At 48.5% G+C, this 17,298-nt stretch overlaps 1 protein-coding gene across 16 annotated transcripts in view; it reads left to right on the top strand.

The window, feature by feature from the left end:
* The window catches only part of TRERF1 (transcriptional regulating factor 1), a 233,789-nt gene that overhangs the window by 184,501 nt on the left and 31,990 nt on the right, over nt 1–17,298 (top strand). For 11 of the 16 annotated variants that reach the window (XM_032299404.1, XM_032299413.1, XM_032299403.1 and 8 more), the window contains 5 exons: nt 6,563–8,248; nt 10,317–10,363; nt 11,257–11,407; nt 12,849–13,157; nt 16,715–17,099. In XM_032299404.1, the coding sequence (XP_032155295.1) occupies nt 6,821–8,248; nt 10,317–10,363; nt 11,257–11,407; nt 12,849–13,157; nt 16,715–17,099 (2,320 nt within the window). In that variant the 5' untranslated portion in view covers nt 6,563–6,820. The remainder of the gene's footprint in view (nt 1–6,562; nt 8,249–10,316; nt 10,364–11,256; nt 11,408–12,848; nt 13,158–16,714; nt 17,100–17,298) is intronic. The other 5 variants (XM_032299415.1, XM_032299414.1, XM_032299418.1 and 2 more) reach the window with 3 other exon arrangements.

Genomic DNA, 17,298 nt, shown 5'->3' with positions numbered 1-17,298 from the left:
CTGTGCCTTCAACAGAGAATAGTAAATTCTGTCCCTCAGTCCATGTCAGAGGCATCGGACCTGCAGTGGGGAACAAGCCACTCGGTCTCCTTTGCAGGGTGCAGTGTTGCAGTTCAGTGAGCATTTGTTGAGCATCTGCTGTGTCCCAGTCCCTGAGGGTGCCACATGGGCAGGCTGCTGTCCCTACATCACAGTGACTGGGCAGCCAATGTGGAGACAGGCACAGAAATGGGTCACCTGACTGTGACATGGTCAGTGCAGAGGAATGGCGGTCATATGCTCTGGGGGAGCATGGAGGGGCACCCTAGGTTCTGAGTGGGCATTTATTTGTTGAGCCCACTGGGGATTCCTGGAGTCTCGCTTTAAGGAAGAAATTGACCAAAGAAATGGGAAAGTAGCAGTTCTGTTAATTAGTTCCTGAGTGAAAAAGCTCCTGGTACAAATTACCCAGTAGAAATTGTTACACATAATGAACAAAACAGTTGCCTTGTTAGAAAAATAATAAAGACTTGAATCCTGAGTTGGTATTATAAGAATTCTGTGAGACTGACTAATCCACCAAGAAGAACAGTTTTCAGGTTTTAAATGATATGTTTAAAATAGCCGTTTGGCAAGATGCTAAACCATGGCCTAGCATGCTACCATCTGTATAAGAGGGGCTCTGTACCAGTGTTCTTATATGAGCATAAAGTGTCTCTAGGAAGATATATAAGAACTTGATTGACTGTCCCAGAAGGAGTGCTGGGTGGTTGGGGATGGGGGTGGAGGGTGGAGGGAGACTTTTCACATATGCCCTTATTTTTACAATTTCATAATTTTCATTTTATTTACAAGCATTTATTTGGGATAATTTTTGCTGTTTTGCATATCCTTTTTAACCTTTTGAATTTTGAACCATGTGAATATAGTACCTATTCAAAAAATATATACATTTAATGTAAAATAAATAGCACATGGTTTTGCCATCATCTACCTATGGTGTTTCAGAAAAGAATCATTTTCTCTCTCTCTCTCTCTCTCTTTCATTTTTTCTTTTTTGAGACAGAGTCTCACTCTTTTGCCCAGGCTGGAGTGCAGTGGCTTGATCTCAGCCCACTGCAACCTTCACCTCCCAGGTTCAAGCAATTGTGCCTTAGCCTCCTGAGTACCTGAGACTATGGACGTGCACCACCATGCACGGCTAATTTTTGTATTTTTTAAGTAGACACAGGGTTTTCTCATGTTGGCCAGGCTGGTCTCGAACTCCTGGCCTCAAGTGAACCGCCCGCCACGGCCTCCCAAAGTGTTGGGATTATAGGCTTGAGCCACCGTGCCTGGCCATTTTCCTTGTCTTTCATTGAACAAATGAGGCTTGATTGCCTACTTTCAGTGAGGCACTGCTCTAGGCCCAGAAATTAAATCTCTGGGCCTCTGTTTCTTCACCTGTAATGTGGGGAGACTGGATTATCTCTGGAGCAGTGGTCTTCAACTTGAATGTGCATCGGACTCACCAGGAGGGCTCGTTAAAACGCAGACTGCCGAGCCCCAGCCTGAGTTTCTGATCCAGTGGGTCTGGATGAGGCCGAAGAATTAGTATTTATTAGTTCCCAGGTGATGCTGGAGCTGCTAGCCCAAGAATTACACTTTTGGAACCCACCTAGGGTTCCATCTAGGGTTCTGTGCTTGTAAATAAACTACATTCCAGTTCTGGAAATGTCAAGAAATAAAGAACAGATTCCTATAGCTCAGAATGCAAAGTAGTCCCTTTCCCTAGCAGTTTGGGAAGACTTAACAAAGCAAACATGTCAACAGAAGTTCAATTATCTAGCTTCCATTCTACCCACAGGGCCATGGGATGGGGACATGAAATCAATAGTGCTCAAAGTCGAGTGAGTTTCAACAAGTAATTCTTCCTGGGAGGAGTGACTTCATGTAAGGCTTTTAAGGAAGGTTAAGTGGAGATGTTTAAGCCTGGTAGAGCATCCTGAAATGGCCAGGCCTAATGCCCAAAGGATAATACAGTTGGATGTCACTTTAAGGCTCACTACAGTTTATCCCTTTCTTACAAATTTAGTCTGATCATTGGTGAGTTCTGGACAAGGACATGATGTCCCAGCATGAACTCCTGCACCTGACTCCATGTCTTTGTTCATGCTGTTCCCTGTCCAGAATACCCTTCCTGGTCCTCTCCACCTCAGTAAGTCCGATTTGTCTATCAGGACCAAGGTGAAATCTGACCATTCTTCTTGAGAACTTAAGAGTTTGACCTATACTGAGTATATTTTTCTACCTGTCTCAATTTACTGGGATACTTGATCATTGTTTTCTAATTGTTTCTAATTTGTTGATTTATTCATTCAATAAATACTACCTTCCTTCAACTAAATCCTTATTGGAGTCTTACAATGTGCTGGGCATTATGGTAGGTTTGAGGAAGAGAGTCATAGCTAAAAACAGACCTGGTGGCTGGGCACAGTGGCTCACGCCTGTAATCCCAGCACTTTGGGAGGCCAAGGCAGGCAGATCACAATTTCAAGAGATCGAGACCATCCTGGCCAACATGGTGAAACCCTGCCCCTACTTAAAAAAAAAAAAAAATACGACAATTAGCTGGGCATGGTGGCGCACACCTATAGTCCCAGATGCTCGGGAAGCTGAAGTGGGAGAATTGCTTGAACCTGGGAGGCGGAGTTTGCAATGAGCTGAGATCGCGCCACTGCACTCCAGCCTGGCGCCTGGTGACAAAGCAAGACTGTCTCAAAAAAAAAAAAAAAAAAAAAAAAAAAAAAAAAAAAAAAAAAAAAAACAGACGTGGTTCCTGCTCTAATAGAGAAAGATCCATTAATCAAATAATTGCACTGGTGGAAGTACAATTACAAGCGGAGGAGAGTAGCCTAAAGGGAAGGAATACAGTTTTATGAGAACATATAAGAAAGGAATCTGATGTAGACTTGGGGATTGGGGTCAGGGTGAACTTTCTGAGAAGGTATAGTTTGAGCTGAGATATGAAGGATACCCAGTGAGGGTGAGGAGGGGAAAAATTCTCCAAATGGTGAGGGGCATCATGTACGAAGGCTCTGGAAGTGGAAGGGAGAATGGCAGATGCAAGGAAAGAGCTCTTTGAAAACAGCATCCAGTTTGGGAGAGATGATGTTGAGTTGCCTTTGAACACAGACATGATGATGTAGAGTAGGCAGCTGATCCAGATCTCAGACCATCTGAGCGAGGGGCAGTCTGGGGGTCAGAAGGGATGGGTGGTGGATAAGGCTTTCGGAGAGAATATGTGTGAGGAAAGGAGTAGATGTCTGAGAGTAGGTCATAAGCCCCAGAAGGCCAGAGCATTTCAAGGAAGGAGAGTTGCTTCCCCCTGGCAAGACAGGGGATGTTTCTCTTATTTCTTCCTCTCTCCCTGCTCACTGTCATCTGAGTTCTGGTCTTACTTGTGTCTCACCTGGATGCAGCAAGAGTCTGCTAATTCAGTGCTTCTCAAATTTTAATGTGCACATAACTCACTTCGGAGTGGGGAATCATCTCAGTAAAATACAGATTCTGATTCAATCGCTGGAGCTGGAGCCTGAGATTCTGCATTTCTAACCAGCTCTCAGGTGACCTGGACCACCCTTTGAGCAGCAAGAGTCATTAGTCTCCTTGCTTCTGAAGCTCAGAGCTCCTGACGCCCAGCACCCTCTTACTGCTGCAGCCATCTTTGGCCAGCCTCCCCTTCCTCCCGCAGCTCGCCTTCCTCCACCCTTCCCTTCACCAAATGTAACCCCTCATCTGAAGTTTTCCATCTCTTTCTCTTGTAGTTGTAAAAGGGACAGAGTCCAGCTCGGCTCACTCTCAGGTAGAGGGGGACAGCTGCAGTGGTCTTCAGACTTTTCTGTTTAAAATCCTCTCCCTAAAAGAATCTTTTAAAACTCTTTGCCCCTTCATACAGTTTTAAGTTTACATCTACATTTTTTTATCATACATTTGCTGAAGATACAATTTCCAGTATATTGTAAACATTGATATTTTTAAGCAAAACTATTACATCACTGTTTTAAATGTATCCAATAGAATCTAAACACCACAGCAATTTAATACCTCCCGTCATCTACTTTAAAAATGCATGCACCACCTCTTTAATAGTCAGTGTTCCTTTTTCTTCTGGAAATTTTATTTTCATTTCACTTACCCTATGGAATTTTAGCCCAATGTGATATATGTAATATATTTTTATGCTTGGGACTTTTTCACTTGTTTCCCTACCATATTTCTCTGTAATAATTTTATATTAAGTTGAAACTGTTTTAATTTTTTTAATTTCTAAAATCAAAGATCTAAGTATTAAAAGTTCTTCTGGTTTGAGTTACCGCAATTACTAATGGTACACAATTGATCAAAACAACATAAATGTATTACTAATTTGGATGAATAGTAAACATAAATAGCTAAATTATATTGAAAATGCATCTCTAAATGAAGTGTTGGTACTGGTGACTTTTTGTGGGGGGTGACTTTTTTAAATAAACTTTTTAAAATTAACATACAACATATACCCCTGTATGTATATGACCAGGTCACAGTCATATACATACAGTTGTATATGTTGTATGTTAATTAGCTTGAATTACAGCAGAGTGAGATTACCACTCAGGTCCAGAAATAAAATATTGCTGGTGCTGAGCTCTATTTTCAATTTCTTTATCCATAGATGAATATTATGCAATGCTAGCATGAGACAAGGATCAGCATTTATAGTGTTTCCATTTTTCGTTCTCCCTGCGGCAGTATGTGAAAAGTTTGCTCTTCTTTTTTACTTTACAAAAGTAAAGGAGGGTGATTAGGAAAGAGAAGGCCTAAAAGGACAGCTTGCACCTCTGTCACTCATGAGTTCTAGAAAGAATTTCTATAGAAGTTGAGGATCTAGGAATTGAATCTCTCTCTCTTTTTTTTTTTTTTTTTTTTTTTTTTTTTTTGAGACAGAGTTTCGCTCTTGTCACCCAGGTCGGAGTGCAGTGGCACAATCTTGGCTCACTGCAAGCTCCACCTCCCAGGTTCAAGTGATTCTCCTGCCTCAGCCTCCTGAATAGCTGGGATTACAGGCACCTACCACCACGCCCAGCTAATTTTTGTATTTTTGGTAGAGACTGGGTTTCACCATGTTGGCCAGGCTGGTCTCGAACTCCCGACCTCAGGTGATCCACCCGCCTCAGCCTCCCAGAGTGCTGGGATTATAGGCATGAGCCACCACGCCCAGCCAAGAATTGAACCTCTTAAAACTTTAGATACATATGCAATGCTTGCAAAGTCTTCATGTGTTCCATGGAGTTCACACCTCAGTTTGAAGTTCACTGAAGAACCTGAATGGACTCACAGGGACCCAGACCAGTCTCTGCAAATGTCCTAGTTAGTGTTTCTACAAGTGAGAATCTGATCAGCCCAGCCTACTTCTTTGTGCCAAATCATCTCAAAAGCTTCTGGCCAGGAGGTTACCCCTATACACAGATGTTTATCTGATCAGGAGCCACAAGGAGACAGGTGACTATGTTGACCTGAAAGGCAAACTAACATGTGCAGTACTCTTCCTGGAAACCTTCTCCAATTCTGTTCTTCTGCTGCAATTAAGCTTTCCAGTCTCTGAATTCCCATCTGTCTTGCTCGTTTTTTTTCTTTTTTTAAGAGATAAGGTCTTGCTATGTTGCCCAGGCTAGTCTTGAACTCCTTAGCTCAAGCAATCCTCACCTCAGTCTCCTGATAAGTGGGTGTACAGGTGTGTGCCATCACACCCTGCCTTTCTTAGTTTTGCCTTTTGATTACATGTATCTTTTTCTCCTTTGTAATTATTCATGTGACTCATCACCTCTTCTAACTACATGCTTGAGAGCAGGCCTGTGTCTTAGTCATTTCTCAGCATTGTACCTTAGTTAATAGGTGTCTAATAAATATGTGTTGAACAGATAAATTGATTAATGCATATCTTAAACTTATTTATATTTCCCACAGGTCCTAGAATAGTGTTGGGCTTCCAATAGCAGGGTCCCAGAAGAATGGATGAATTAATCAATGAACAAAACAATGAATTAACAAATCAATGAACTACTGAGCCATTGAACAATGGCTTGAAAGTAAGAGAGTTTACCTCTCATGTGAGAGTTAAGATCCGCGGATTCAGTGTAAAGGGTGTGGAGTGCATGACCCTGGCTATTTCTACTCGAGTCCCCTGTTTCTCATACATATATTTTTAGAGACAGAGTTTCACTCTGTCACCTAGGCTATAGTGCAGTGGTACAATTATAGCTCATTGCAACCTTAAACTCCTGATCCCAGGTGATCCTCCTTTCTCAGCCTCCTGAGTAGCTGGGGCTACAGGTGCATGCCACCACACCCAGCTAATTTAAAAAACATTTTTATAGAGACAGGATCTCCCTAGGTTGCCCAGGTTGGTCTCAAATTCCTGGCCTCAACAAATCTCCTGTCTCAGCCTCCCAAGTAGCTGGGATTATATATTTATTTTTATCACTGGTCATGGTAGGTATCAATTGCTCATCACAAAACATCCAAATAAATCCTTTCCTCTCTTTTGCATCTTGCCTTGCAGGTGTGAGCGACGTCTCCTCACCACAGTGCTGTGTGGTCCGTACCTCAGCCAGGGAGAGGATGTAAAACCCCCTGCCCTGCACATGAGTGGTACAGGCCAACAGGAACACCTGGCTCCAGCCACATTCACAGACATGTCAGCCGTGGAGTAGTGCCGACACTTTCTCTCAGCTTCTCAGGGTTTCAGTCCTTTTGGGTTTGTTTTATTTACCTTTTTTTATGGTTTTGTGGCTGGACGTTCACAACCAAGGCAGACGGCATGGGTGATCAGCAACTGTACAAGACCAACCATGTGGCGCATGGTAGTGAGAACCTTTTCTACCAACAGCCACCACTTGGTGTCCACAGCGGGCTGAACCACAACTATGGGACTGCAGTAACAGGGGGCGGGATGGATGCCCCTCAGGCCTCGCCCATCTCCCCCCATTTCCCTCAAGATACGCGGGATGGTCTGGGCTTGCCTGTTGGCTCCAAAAACCTTGGCCAAATGGATACCTCGAGACAGGGAGGGTGGGGGAGTCATGCAGGGCCTGGAAACCATGTCCAGCTACGTGGTAACCTGGCCAACTCAAACATGATGTGGGGGGCACCAGCCCAGGCTGAGCCCACTGATGGCTACCAGTACACCTACTCCCAGGCCAGCGAGATCCGGACCCAGAAGCTTACCAGCGGTGTCTTGCACAAGCTGGACTCTTTCACCCAGGTGTTTGCCAACCAAAACCTGCGAATTCAGGTCAACAATATGGCCCAGGTGCTGCACACCCAGTCAGCAGTGATGGATGGAGCCCCTGACAGTGCCCTCCGCCAGCTGCTGTCTCAGAAGCCCATGGAGCCCCCAGCACCGGCTATCCCTTCCCGCTACCAGCAGGTGCCCCAGCAGCCTCACCCTGGTTTCACTGGCGGGCTGTCCAAACCAGCTCTTCAGGTCGGGCAGCACCCCACCCAAGGGCACCTGTATTATGACTACCAGCAGCAACTGGCTCAGGTGCCAGCGCAGGGAGGACAGCCGCTGCAGGCCTCGCAGATGCTGTCACAGCACATGCAACAGATGCAGCAGCACCAGTATTACCCACCGCAGCAACAGCAGCAAGCTGGGCAACAGCGTATCTCCATGCAAGAAATACAGACACAGCAGCAACAGATTCGCCCATCACAGCCGCAGCCGCAGCCGCAGCCGCAGCAGCTACAGCTGCCGCAGCGGCAGGGCTCGATGCAGATACCTCAGTATTATCAGCCCCAACCCATGATGCAGCACTTGCAAGAGCAGCAGCAGCAACAGATGCACCTGCAGCCCCCTTCTTATCACAGGGACCCTCACCAGTATACCCCAGAGCAGGCACACACTGTCCAGCTGATTCCTCTGGGCTCCATGTCCCAGTACTACTACCAGGAGCCCCAGCAGCCCTACAGCCACCCCCTCTACCAGCAGAGCCACCTGCCCCAGCACCAGCAGCGTGAGGACAGTCAGCTGAAGACGTACTCTAGCGACAGACAGGCCCAGGCCATGCTGAGCTCCCACGGGGACCTGGGGCCTCCTGACGCAGGAATGGGAGACCCAGCAAGCTCGGATCTGACCCGGGTCAGCAGCACCCTTCCCCATCGGCCCCTCCTGTCCCCCAGTGGGATCCACCTCAACAACATGGGGCCTCAGCATCAGCAGCTGTCTCCCAGTGCCATGTGGCCCCAGGTATTCTCCCAGTGGAAGTTTCTCCCAATACCCAGTGTGCTACAGGGTCAGCCAGGGCCGAGTCTGCAGTGCCCAATCCTGTCTTCAAGCCCCGTCAACCATTTTGTTCTTTATTCATTATACAAACATCAACCTACATGTGTCACGCACTGTCTGTGCCAGGCACTTGGAATACAAAATTAATTTTTATTAAGTCCTTTGGCCATGGAGCTTATAATCTACTAAGGAGATGGCCAGAGTACCATATCATGCCCTAAATGATTCATGTAATGGTTAAGACCTTGAGTTGGATGCCAGGGAACCACACAGTGGTGGTGTCTCAGTTCCCTTGGATCTGTGTGCTCAGGATACGTTCTGTGACATTGGTCCTCCTTTGGGAGGGAGACCACATTATGACAGGATTTCTCAAAGTATATTGCTCAGAACAGCCGTTCCGCAGTGTTTAATGGATATTGCTGGGGAAACAGTGGGTTCTCTGGATAAATAAATTAGGGAGTTCTTTTTTCTTTTTTTAGAGATAGGGTCTTGCTGTCACCCAGGCTGGAGTGCAGTGATACAATCATAGCTCACTGCAGCCCTGAACCCCTGGGCTCAAACGATCTTCCTGCTTCACCCTCCCACGTAGCTGGGACTATAGGTCTATGCCACAAACCTGGGTACTTCCTTTAGTTTAGTTTAGTTTTGTAGAGACAGGTCTCCCTATGTTTCCCAGGCTGCTCTTGAACTCCTGGCCTCAAGCGATCCTCTCACTTCAGCCTCCCAAAGTGAAACAGGTTGCTGTACTGCAGGACTTTTTGTGGCCTTTAATATGGTAGTATGCGTTGTGAGTCTCCCAAAGGGGATACCATGTATGACTGCAGAGACAAAAATCTTAGCTTCCCACATGATCTAGGCTGTGAAAGTAAATAAGCAAAACCTGACTGGTATGAGGCATTAGGGAGTAGTGATGACTGTGGACTAAAGAGCAGATGCCCCATCCCATAGCATTCTCACTAAGAATTTAGCCAAACAAAACATTCTAGCCAAACAAAACATGAATGCAGGCTGATTCAGCCTGTACACCGTAATTAACCTTGATTTGTTTCAAAAAGTATTTGATCAGAAACAGCCTACTATGTGCTGGGCACTTTTCATGCCTTGGCTTATTCCAAGTGCTACAGTTAATATGTCAGCAGTGTCTGAGGAGGAGGCGACCCCAAATGGGAACTGGTTGGGGAGAGAGAAGGTTCTGATGGAGATCGAAGGCCAGAGATGAACTTCCCCTTGACCTTGTTTTGTCTGGGGCTCAGACCCAGTAGTAACTGAGAGCCTTTGTAAATATAAGAATGAGATGATTTGGCTAAGGCTTTTTAAGAAGAATTCCAGGGCCAGGTATGGTGGCTTACACTTGTAATCCCGGCACTTTGGAAGGCCAAGGTGGGAGGATGGCTTGAGCCCAGGATTTGGAGACCAGCCTAAGCAACATAACTACCAAAAAAACATCAAAAATTTAGCCTCTACAAAAAAAATAATAATTTAGCTGGGTGTGGTGGCACATACCTGCAGTCCCAGCTACTTGGGAGGCTGAGGCAGGAGGATTGCTTGAGCCCAAGTAGTAGAGGCTACAGTGAGCCACAATCATGCTACTGCATTCCAGCCTGGGTCACAGAGCAAGACCCTGTCTCCAAAAAATAAAAGGAATTCCGTCAGGAGGTCTCCTGATATGATGCTGTGTCTTCCAACTTTCTTCTGTGCCCCTTATGGGAATGGAGCCTGTCTGTGCATGGAGTGTGTACCCTGAGAGAACAGGAAAGAACACGGTGGGGGGCTGCATCCTGGTGGGCTTGCTGTGGCTGGCAGCAGCTCCAGGAGTGGGGTGGTGGTCCCAAGTCAAGGTCCCAATTCAGGGACAGAAGTCAGATGCAGAAGAGCGAGGGTGTGAGTGGACATGCACGGGGTCAGCACGAGGCAGCCGGCAGAAAGAGTCCTGGAAGGGTACCTGGTGTTCCCACCGCTCCAGGACTGCTCCCTTCAGAACACATTCTTTTCTCTCTTCTTTTTTTCGGTGTCCTGTTTGGCTCAAAACTAGATGCACCTACCTGATGGGAGAGCCCAGCCAGGTTCCCCTGAGTCGAGGTAAGTTGAGTGGAGCTTCGTTGGTATTTTGGGAGACTGGGAGGATTTTCTGGGGTGTTTCTCATGATTCATTTCTAAATTCAAAGTCAATTCCTCAAAGAAGTGTGTAGAAATGATAGCAGCTGTTGTGTTTGAGTGCCTGCTCTGTGCGAAGCCCTATGCATTCTGTGTAGTAGAGTAACCGACGAGGGTGGGTATGATTATGATGTGCCTATACTCAGGAAGCGCTCAGTAATTCTTAGCTCTTACTATTGTTACTTTACAAATGAGAAAACTGAGGCTCAAAGAGCTTAAGGTTAAACATCAAGTAACAATGCTGGGATTGACCGCAAAGACCACGTTCTGTCCACTCTGCATTCATTCAGTACTTATTAAGTGCCTACTGTGTGCCAAGCATAGAGCTAGGCTTTGAGAATGCAGCAGTGAGCAGTACAGACTTGCTTCCTCATCTCATGGGCATGGTAACTAAAGATTTGGCCAAACCCGATAAATGTGAAGTGTGCGATATGGGGCTGCCTCAGGAACTTGCACCGGTGTCTCCAGCAGGGAGGCTTTTGGAGGAGCTGGGCTCAGGCTGACCCTGGAAGGGTAATGAGCTATAGTTCCCAAGTCAAAATCCATTGCCTAAAGGCCTGGCATGAAGGAGGACATGTTGTTCAGTTCTTGCATGACTTTGAGAAGGTCTTTTCCCATGCTGAGCCTCAGTTTTTCATCTGTAAATCGGGCTTAGTTCTCTAAAGGGCATTGGGGTGATGCAAGTGGTGCCGTGGACAATGGGATCATTGGATGAATGGAATGGGTCTGTGGTGGGTATGAGGTCTTGTGGCAAGTCACTGTTTCTCTTCCCTTCCTCGTCATATGTGTCCCCTCCATTTGGCTCTACCCTTGAGCAGTGGCCAACCCAAAGGAGTGTTTGGGGAGCAGTTTGATGCCAAGAACAAGCTGACGTGCTCCATCTGCCTGAAGGAGTTCAAGAACCTGCCTGCCCTGAACGGCCACATGCGGTCCCACGGGGGAATGAGGGCCTCCCCCAACCTCAAACAGGTTAGCAGGAGCCAATCCCTGATCCTTTCTAGGCTATGTGCTGCTTGCTTTGCTTTGCTGCCGTCAGAGAGTGATGTGAGCCCCACGCAGGACATGGCGAGGCACAGTCCTCCCTTGACAGGAGTGCTTAGGCTCTGAGGCTGGTAGCCAGCCAGGTCAAAGAGCCCCACTTCCCCAGTGTTACAGTGAGGAAGGGTCAAAAACAGGCACTGGAAAGCCTTTTAGGGCATCCCAGCCTCTCTCTCTGCCTCCTGGAGAAGACAGCAAACGAAAACATGTAAATGCAATATTGTTTTTAAACTTCTGCTGCTTGACACACCCAAGACCGGGGCCACTGGGGCCTTCCAGATTAGTGGGCAACAGCCAGAGACAGCTAATGTAACCATCAGGCTCTCCGCCAGAATTTTCTGTTTACTGATGCAGTGGCGTTTGGCTCAATATCCAAAGATCCTTAAATACCCTCCAGATTATCCAAGGTAGGCTATCCAGATAGTAAACTATCCACAAGTTTTAAAGTTAGAGTAAAATCAAAAAAATTCTCAGAATTCTTTGAATATTGTTACTTTTAATTTAAATCTATGGGATTAAATCTTTGTTGACCAGAATTTTTGATTACCCAAATGACTCCATCTCCTGGCCATGCCAGATTATGTTTTTTAAAAAAGCTTTTGTCTTTACTTGTTAAAAGTACATGTTTTGGGTCGGGCATGGTGGCTCACACCTGTAATCCCAGCACTTTGGGAGGCTGAGGCAGGTCGATCACCCGAGGTCGGGAGTTCAAGAGCAGCCTGACCAACATGGAGAACCCTCATCTCTACTAAAAATACAAAAAAATTTGCCAGGTGTGGTGGTGCATGCCTGTAATCCCAGCTACTCGGGAGGCTGAGGTGAGAGAATCCCTTGAACTCGGGAGATGGAGGCTGCGATGAGCCGAGATTGTGCCATTACACTCCAGCCTGGGCAACAAGAGTGAAACTCCATCTCAAAAAAAAAAAAAAAAAAAAAGTACATATTTTGTATCTCCAGTGTGGTTTCCTGACCTGAATAAAATTTAGGATGGAATGCCTATTTCCATTTGACAAATGAATAAACTAAGGCCCATAGAATTAAAAACTGCAAAAGATCCTACCTTGTTTGGACTGATGACAAGTTCGTGTCCTTTCCTTTAAAAGCAATGACAACCACATAATTTTTAAAAATTGCTTAATACACAAGTAATAAATGGTCAAGATTTTTTAGCTGTAGAAAATGGAGGCCATGGCCTCCTCTACCATCAGCTGGCATCACTCCAGCCGAGGGACTCAGGATTGCAGGAAGGAAATCGCCCTGCAGTGGTTATCACCCATACCTGATGTCCTGGAATCTTTCAGGAAAAGCAAAGTGCATCCCCTTTGTGAGAGCTTCTCTCAGCCCAGGATCAAAGCCTTTATTGTCTGTGTAGGAGGAAGGAGAGAAGGTCCTGCCGCCTCAGCCCCAGCCGCCACTGCCGCCTCCGCCTCCGCCTCCGCCGCCACCACAGCTCCCTCCCGAGGCAGAAAGCCTCACGCCTATGGTCATGCCTGTGTCTGTCCCTGTCAAGCTTCTCCCGCCCAAGCCCAGCTCTCAGGGGTTCACCAACAGCACCGTTGCCGCCCCCTCCGCCAGAGACAAGCCAGCCAGCTCGATGTCGGACGACGAGATGCCTGTGCTCGTGAGGATGACCCTCTCTCCCCCACACTCACCCCAAGGGGCTGCCCCCCGCACGCCTGCTGTGAGTTGCTGCTCTGCCCCACCTGCCTGGGTGGGGACATCCCTTTGCTTTCTTAGAGATGGGGCAGCCCTTCCAGAGTCACCGACCCGAGCTCAACATGGCTTGGCCTCTCAGGGCTGAACCCCTGTGGCCACGTTGGGAACCCCATCCTTGATGCCAGACTAATGGCCTGGGTTAGATTCTGAGAGACCCGAAAGTGTTCCCAGATCATCAGAGATGATCATTCAGCTGGGACTCACTGGGCCAATCATAGCCGTTACTGAAATATGGAAGTACTGTATACCAAAAAATAAGCAGCTTGCCCAGGCCCTGGCCCCTTCCCCAGGATCTCCAGACCTCCCAAATCCACTACCAAAGAGGTAAACACTGGCACAGCAGGTGCCATCTTGAATGCAGTAGCCCTGGCATCCATTCTGACAATCCGCCTTACCAGATGCTTAATATTTTGTCTGCTTAAATCCCCTGGAGAGCCTAATTTGTTAAAGTTCCCAAAGTAGTTCCACTGAGAGCCACCCACCCCTAGTCTCAGGAAAGCAAAGAGGTTTGTTTTCCTCACTCACTGTTCTCCTTTCTCCAATTCTAAGTGCTTCACTCAAAGAGCTTACCTTGGCTCTGGGAAGGGTTTCTTTATCTGTCTGTCTGTCTGTCTGTCTGTCTGTCTCTGTCTGTCTGTCTCTCGGACCCTAGGGAATTTAAGATCTGTGTGGTTGACAATATCAAACCTATCTCCCCACAGAGTGGTGTGTTGGGGTCATATTTGTCCTTAGGAATAGGCAGCTGCTGAGAGTCTAGGGGGCATAGGGTGAGGCTGGGCCAGGATAGAGGGAGAGAGGATAATTAATAGAACTAGAAAAGTCTAGAAAAAAACCCTTATGGTTCTCTATGTTAATATCAAGTCCTCAAAAGAAGAGAAACTGATGGAGAACTAGGGGGAAGATTCTCATAAGCTGTCAGGACTTGGGGGCCAGCAACAGGCAGAGAGATGAAATGACACATCCAAGCTCCCTCTTTGCCCAGAGGAGTTCATGATTTGGTGGGAGAAACACTATTTCTCCCCTTGGGGAGCTCTCAATTAAGGGTTCATAATCACATGGGGGTCAGAGTCCCAGGCACACCCCCGCCACCATCACCCATTCAAGATGGCGAGAAAAAAGACAGGGGCAGACAAGAAACGGATGCCCCAGGTGTGACTGGATGGGACTACACCTGGGTAGCAAAAGTCCTTACGGACCGAGGAGGGGCAAGGGAGTTTGCTCAGGAGATCATCATTAGCATTCTGAGCAGGGTTTGGAAGGGAAGGATGATCTTGACTTAATGGAAGGGTGAGAGAGACCTGTCGGTTGGGTGGATTGTGAATTGGACACGTGTAGGTGGGACTGAATACTTGTGAACAAGGTCCTGGCACTTGATGTAAAGAAATTAAAACATCCAGGACAGAGCCCTGAGTGCCCAGCCCAGCTTGGCTCCTAGCCAGCTCATCAGTGGTTCTCATCCTTCTCTGTAGACAGCTTTTTAAAGTTTTCAGTGCTTGGTCTCACCCCCAAAGTGTTCAAATAGTTTGGTGGGGTGGAACACTGTAAGTGCTTCCTCTCAAGTGGCAACCAGGCATGACATTCTAGGTGGCGTCTGTGGCCCAGTGGCTCACAGCCTTTACCTGGAGGATCAGAAAATCCAGGTTTAGGCCGGGTGTGGTGACTCACACCTGTAATCCCAGCACTTTGGGAGGCTGAGGCAGATGAATCACCAGGTCAGGAGTTGAAGACCAGACTGGCCAAGATGGTGAAGCCCCGTCTCTACTAAAAATACAAAAATTAGCTGGGCATGGTGGTGGGTGCCTGTAATCCCAGCTACTCTGGAGGCTGAGGCAGAAAATGCTTGAACCCGGGAGGCGGAGGTTTCAGTGAGCTGAGATCGCACCACACCACTGCACTCCAGGCTGGGCAACAGAGCGAGACTCCATCTCAAAAAATAATCCAGGTTTAGAGCTGCAGTACAGGACAAGAAGCTGGAGGAGTGGGAGACCCAAAGGGACCTCTGGCCCTGTAATCAGAGGTCTGGATTGCAGTGCTGCGTTAAGATAGCATGAGGTCTACATGTTCTTAGATGACCTCATCTGTTACCCAGGAACAGGGTAGGCTATAACTTCAGGGCTGCCTTCCTTATAAGGGGCACCAGCCTCCTTCCCCCATTCTCCTCAGCCCCTCTCCCGCCTCAGCCTCAGGCGCTGAGGAGCCCTCTGGTGGAGAGAGGAGGCGGTTGAGCGCGCTGGCCTAAGGAGAGCCCCCTGGGGTGAGGTCGGGGGTTAGGAACCTCACTCTGGAGCTGAGAGCCTGGGACCCTCTGCCTCCCAAGACACCCCTCCTAGAGGCCAGGATGGCACCGTGGAAGGCAAGGAAGCTGAGGGAGAAACAGAAGGCGTCAGAGCCTTGACGCCCTGGAGGGAGAGGAGACAGAGCAGAGGTCACATGGCCTGGAGGCAGCTGGTCACATGACCGTGGCCAGCCCTTCCCATCACCCCCTGCTGCTTCCTACCCAGGCGCCACCCTGGGCTCAGGACTCTCCAGGACCTGCAGCTGTGACTGGCCCCTGGCCTGCAGGGCCCGAGAGGTCACGCCAAACTGTCCAGAACCTTCCCTCAGGTATCCCTGTGGCCCCTCCCAACCACACCGCCTGTGCAGCCACACCCAGCTTTCAGCTTTTCTGGGCTGATGCTACCACACAGCCCGAGTCTGTTTCCGGTTTGGCTTTGGCATGCCCTGCTCATCTGTTTACGTGCATTTGTTTACTTATTAGTATGTATGTATCCATGTGGCAGATCCTCCCTCCAGACTGTGCTTGGTTCCGCTGCCATTAAAATAAACTAAGTCTCCTGACAGGAAGCCAACCTCAGAGAAGAGTTTGCTACAAATAAGCTACAAGTTCTGGGAGCAATAGTGAGGGGCGGTGAGGGGGGAGGTCAACCAGATCGGTGTTTAGGTGAGCACACTGAAAGGGCCTTAGAGATCATCGCGGGTTCTCCCCCGCGCTGCAAGTGACCCAGGAGAGCCGGGTGTGGGTCGCTGGCCTTAGGAGCCTTGGCTAGGCTTGAGCCCCCTCTTCCTGCCCCACGGGTCTCGGTGCCAGCTTCCCTGAAGAGATTGTTCTGTCCCCTTCTCAGAACATGTGGTATCTGTTCCTGATGTCCGTCCCTGGGGAGCACAGGGGGGAATCAAAGAGCCCACTCAGCTGGATTCCACTCAAACAGATGGGAATGTAGTGATAAGCAATGAAGACATTGAATTTATTACTTCTTGACCACCCACTATTCCTATCGCCCCCAGCTCTTTCAGAAATTAGGGATTTCTTCCAAAACCTTAGTTTTCTTCCTAGTCTAGCAGCCAGAACTCGCTTTGCCTGAAATGGATGTGGTGGCGCGGGGTGGCGGGGTGGCGGGGTGGCGGGCGGTCAAGCATAAGGTCTGTCTGCTCAGACAGTAGAAGGCCCCCTTCCCTGAACCTGTGGAATTGGCCTCCAGGGGAAGCTGAAGTATTCGAATCATTTCGTTGTTCCGCTTTTAGGAAATCCCCAAGAAGCAGCAGCCCAGCGTGCCCAAAGCCGAGGAGCCCCTGAAGACCGTGCAGGAGAAGAAAAAGTTCCGGCACCGGCCGGAGCCCCTCTTCATCCCGCCGCCGCCCTCCTACAACCCGAACCCCGCTGCCTCCTACTCGGGCGCCACCCTGTACCAGAGCCAGCTGCGCTCCCCGCGCGTCCTCGGAGACCACCTGCTCCTGGACCCCGCCCACGAGCTGCCCCCTTACACGCCCCCACCCATGCTGAGCCCGGTGCGCCAGGGCTCGGGGCTCTTCAGCAATGTCCTCATCTCCGGCCACGGCCCTGGCGCCCACCCGCAGCTGCCCCTGACGCCCCTGACGCCCACACCGCGGGTGCTGCTGTGTCGCTCCAGTGAGTCACCCTTTAGCCTCCTCCTAGGCTCTGGGTGCTGGGTAGAGTCCCGGGAGGCCCCCTTTTCCTTAGCTTTCTCATCTATCCCACAGACTTTGGCGGAGTATTATTGGCTGTATGTAGCACACACTGCTGGGTGCTAATAAAGACTTGGAATGCATAGCCCTTATCCTCAAGGGAATCACAGCCTAATTGGGAG

The sequence above is a fragment of the Sapajus apella genome, unplaced genomic scaffold (genome assembly GCF_009761245.1).
Source record: "Sapajus apella isolate SASKATOON/1434 unplaced genomic scaffold, GSC_monkey_1.0 scaffold41, whole genome shotgun sequence".
In the NCBI taxonomy this organism is placed as follows: domain Eukaryota; kingdom Metazoa; phylum Chordata; class Mammalia; order Primates; family Cebidae; genus Sapajus; species Sapajus apella.
The sequence above is the reverse complement of the archived record's forward strand: the minus strand, read 5'-3'. Positions and strand labels throughout refer to the sequence as shown.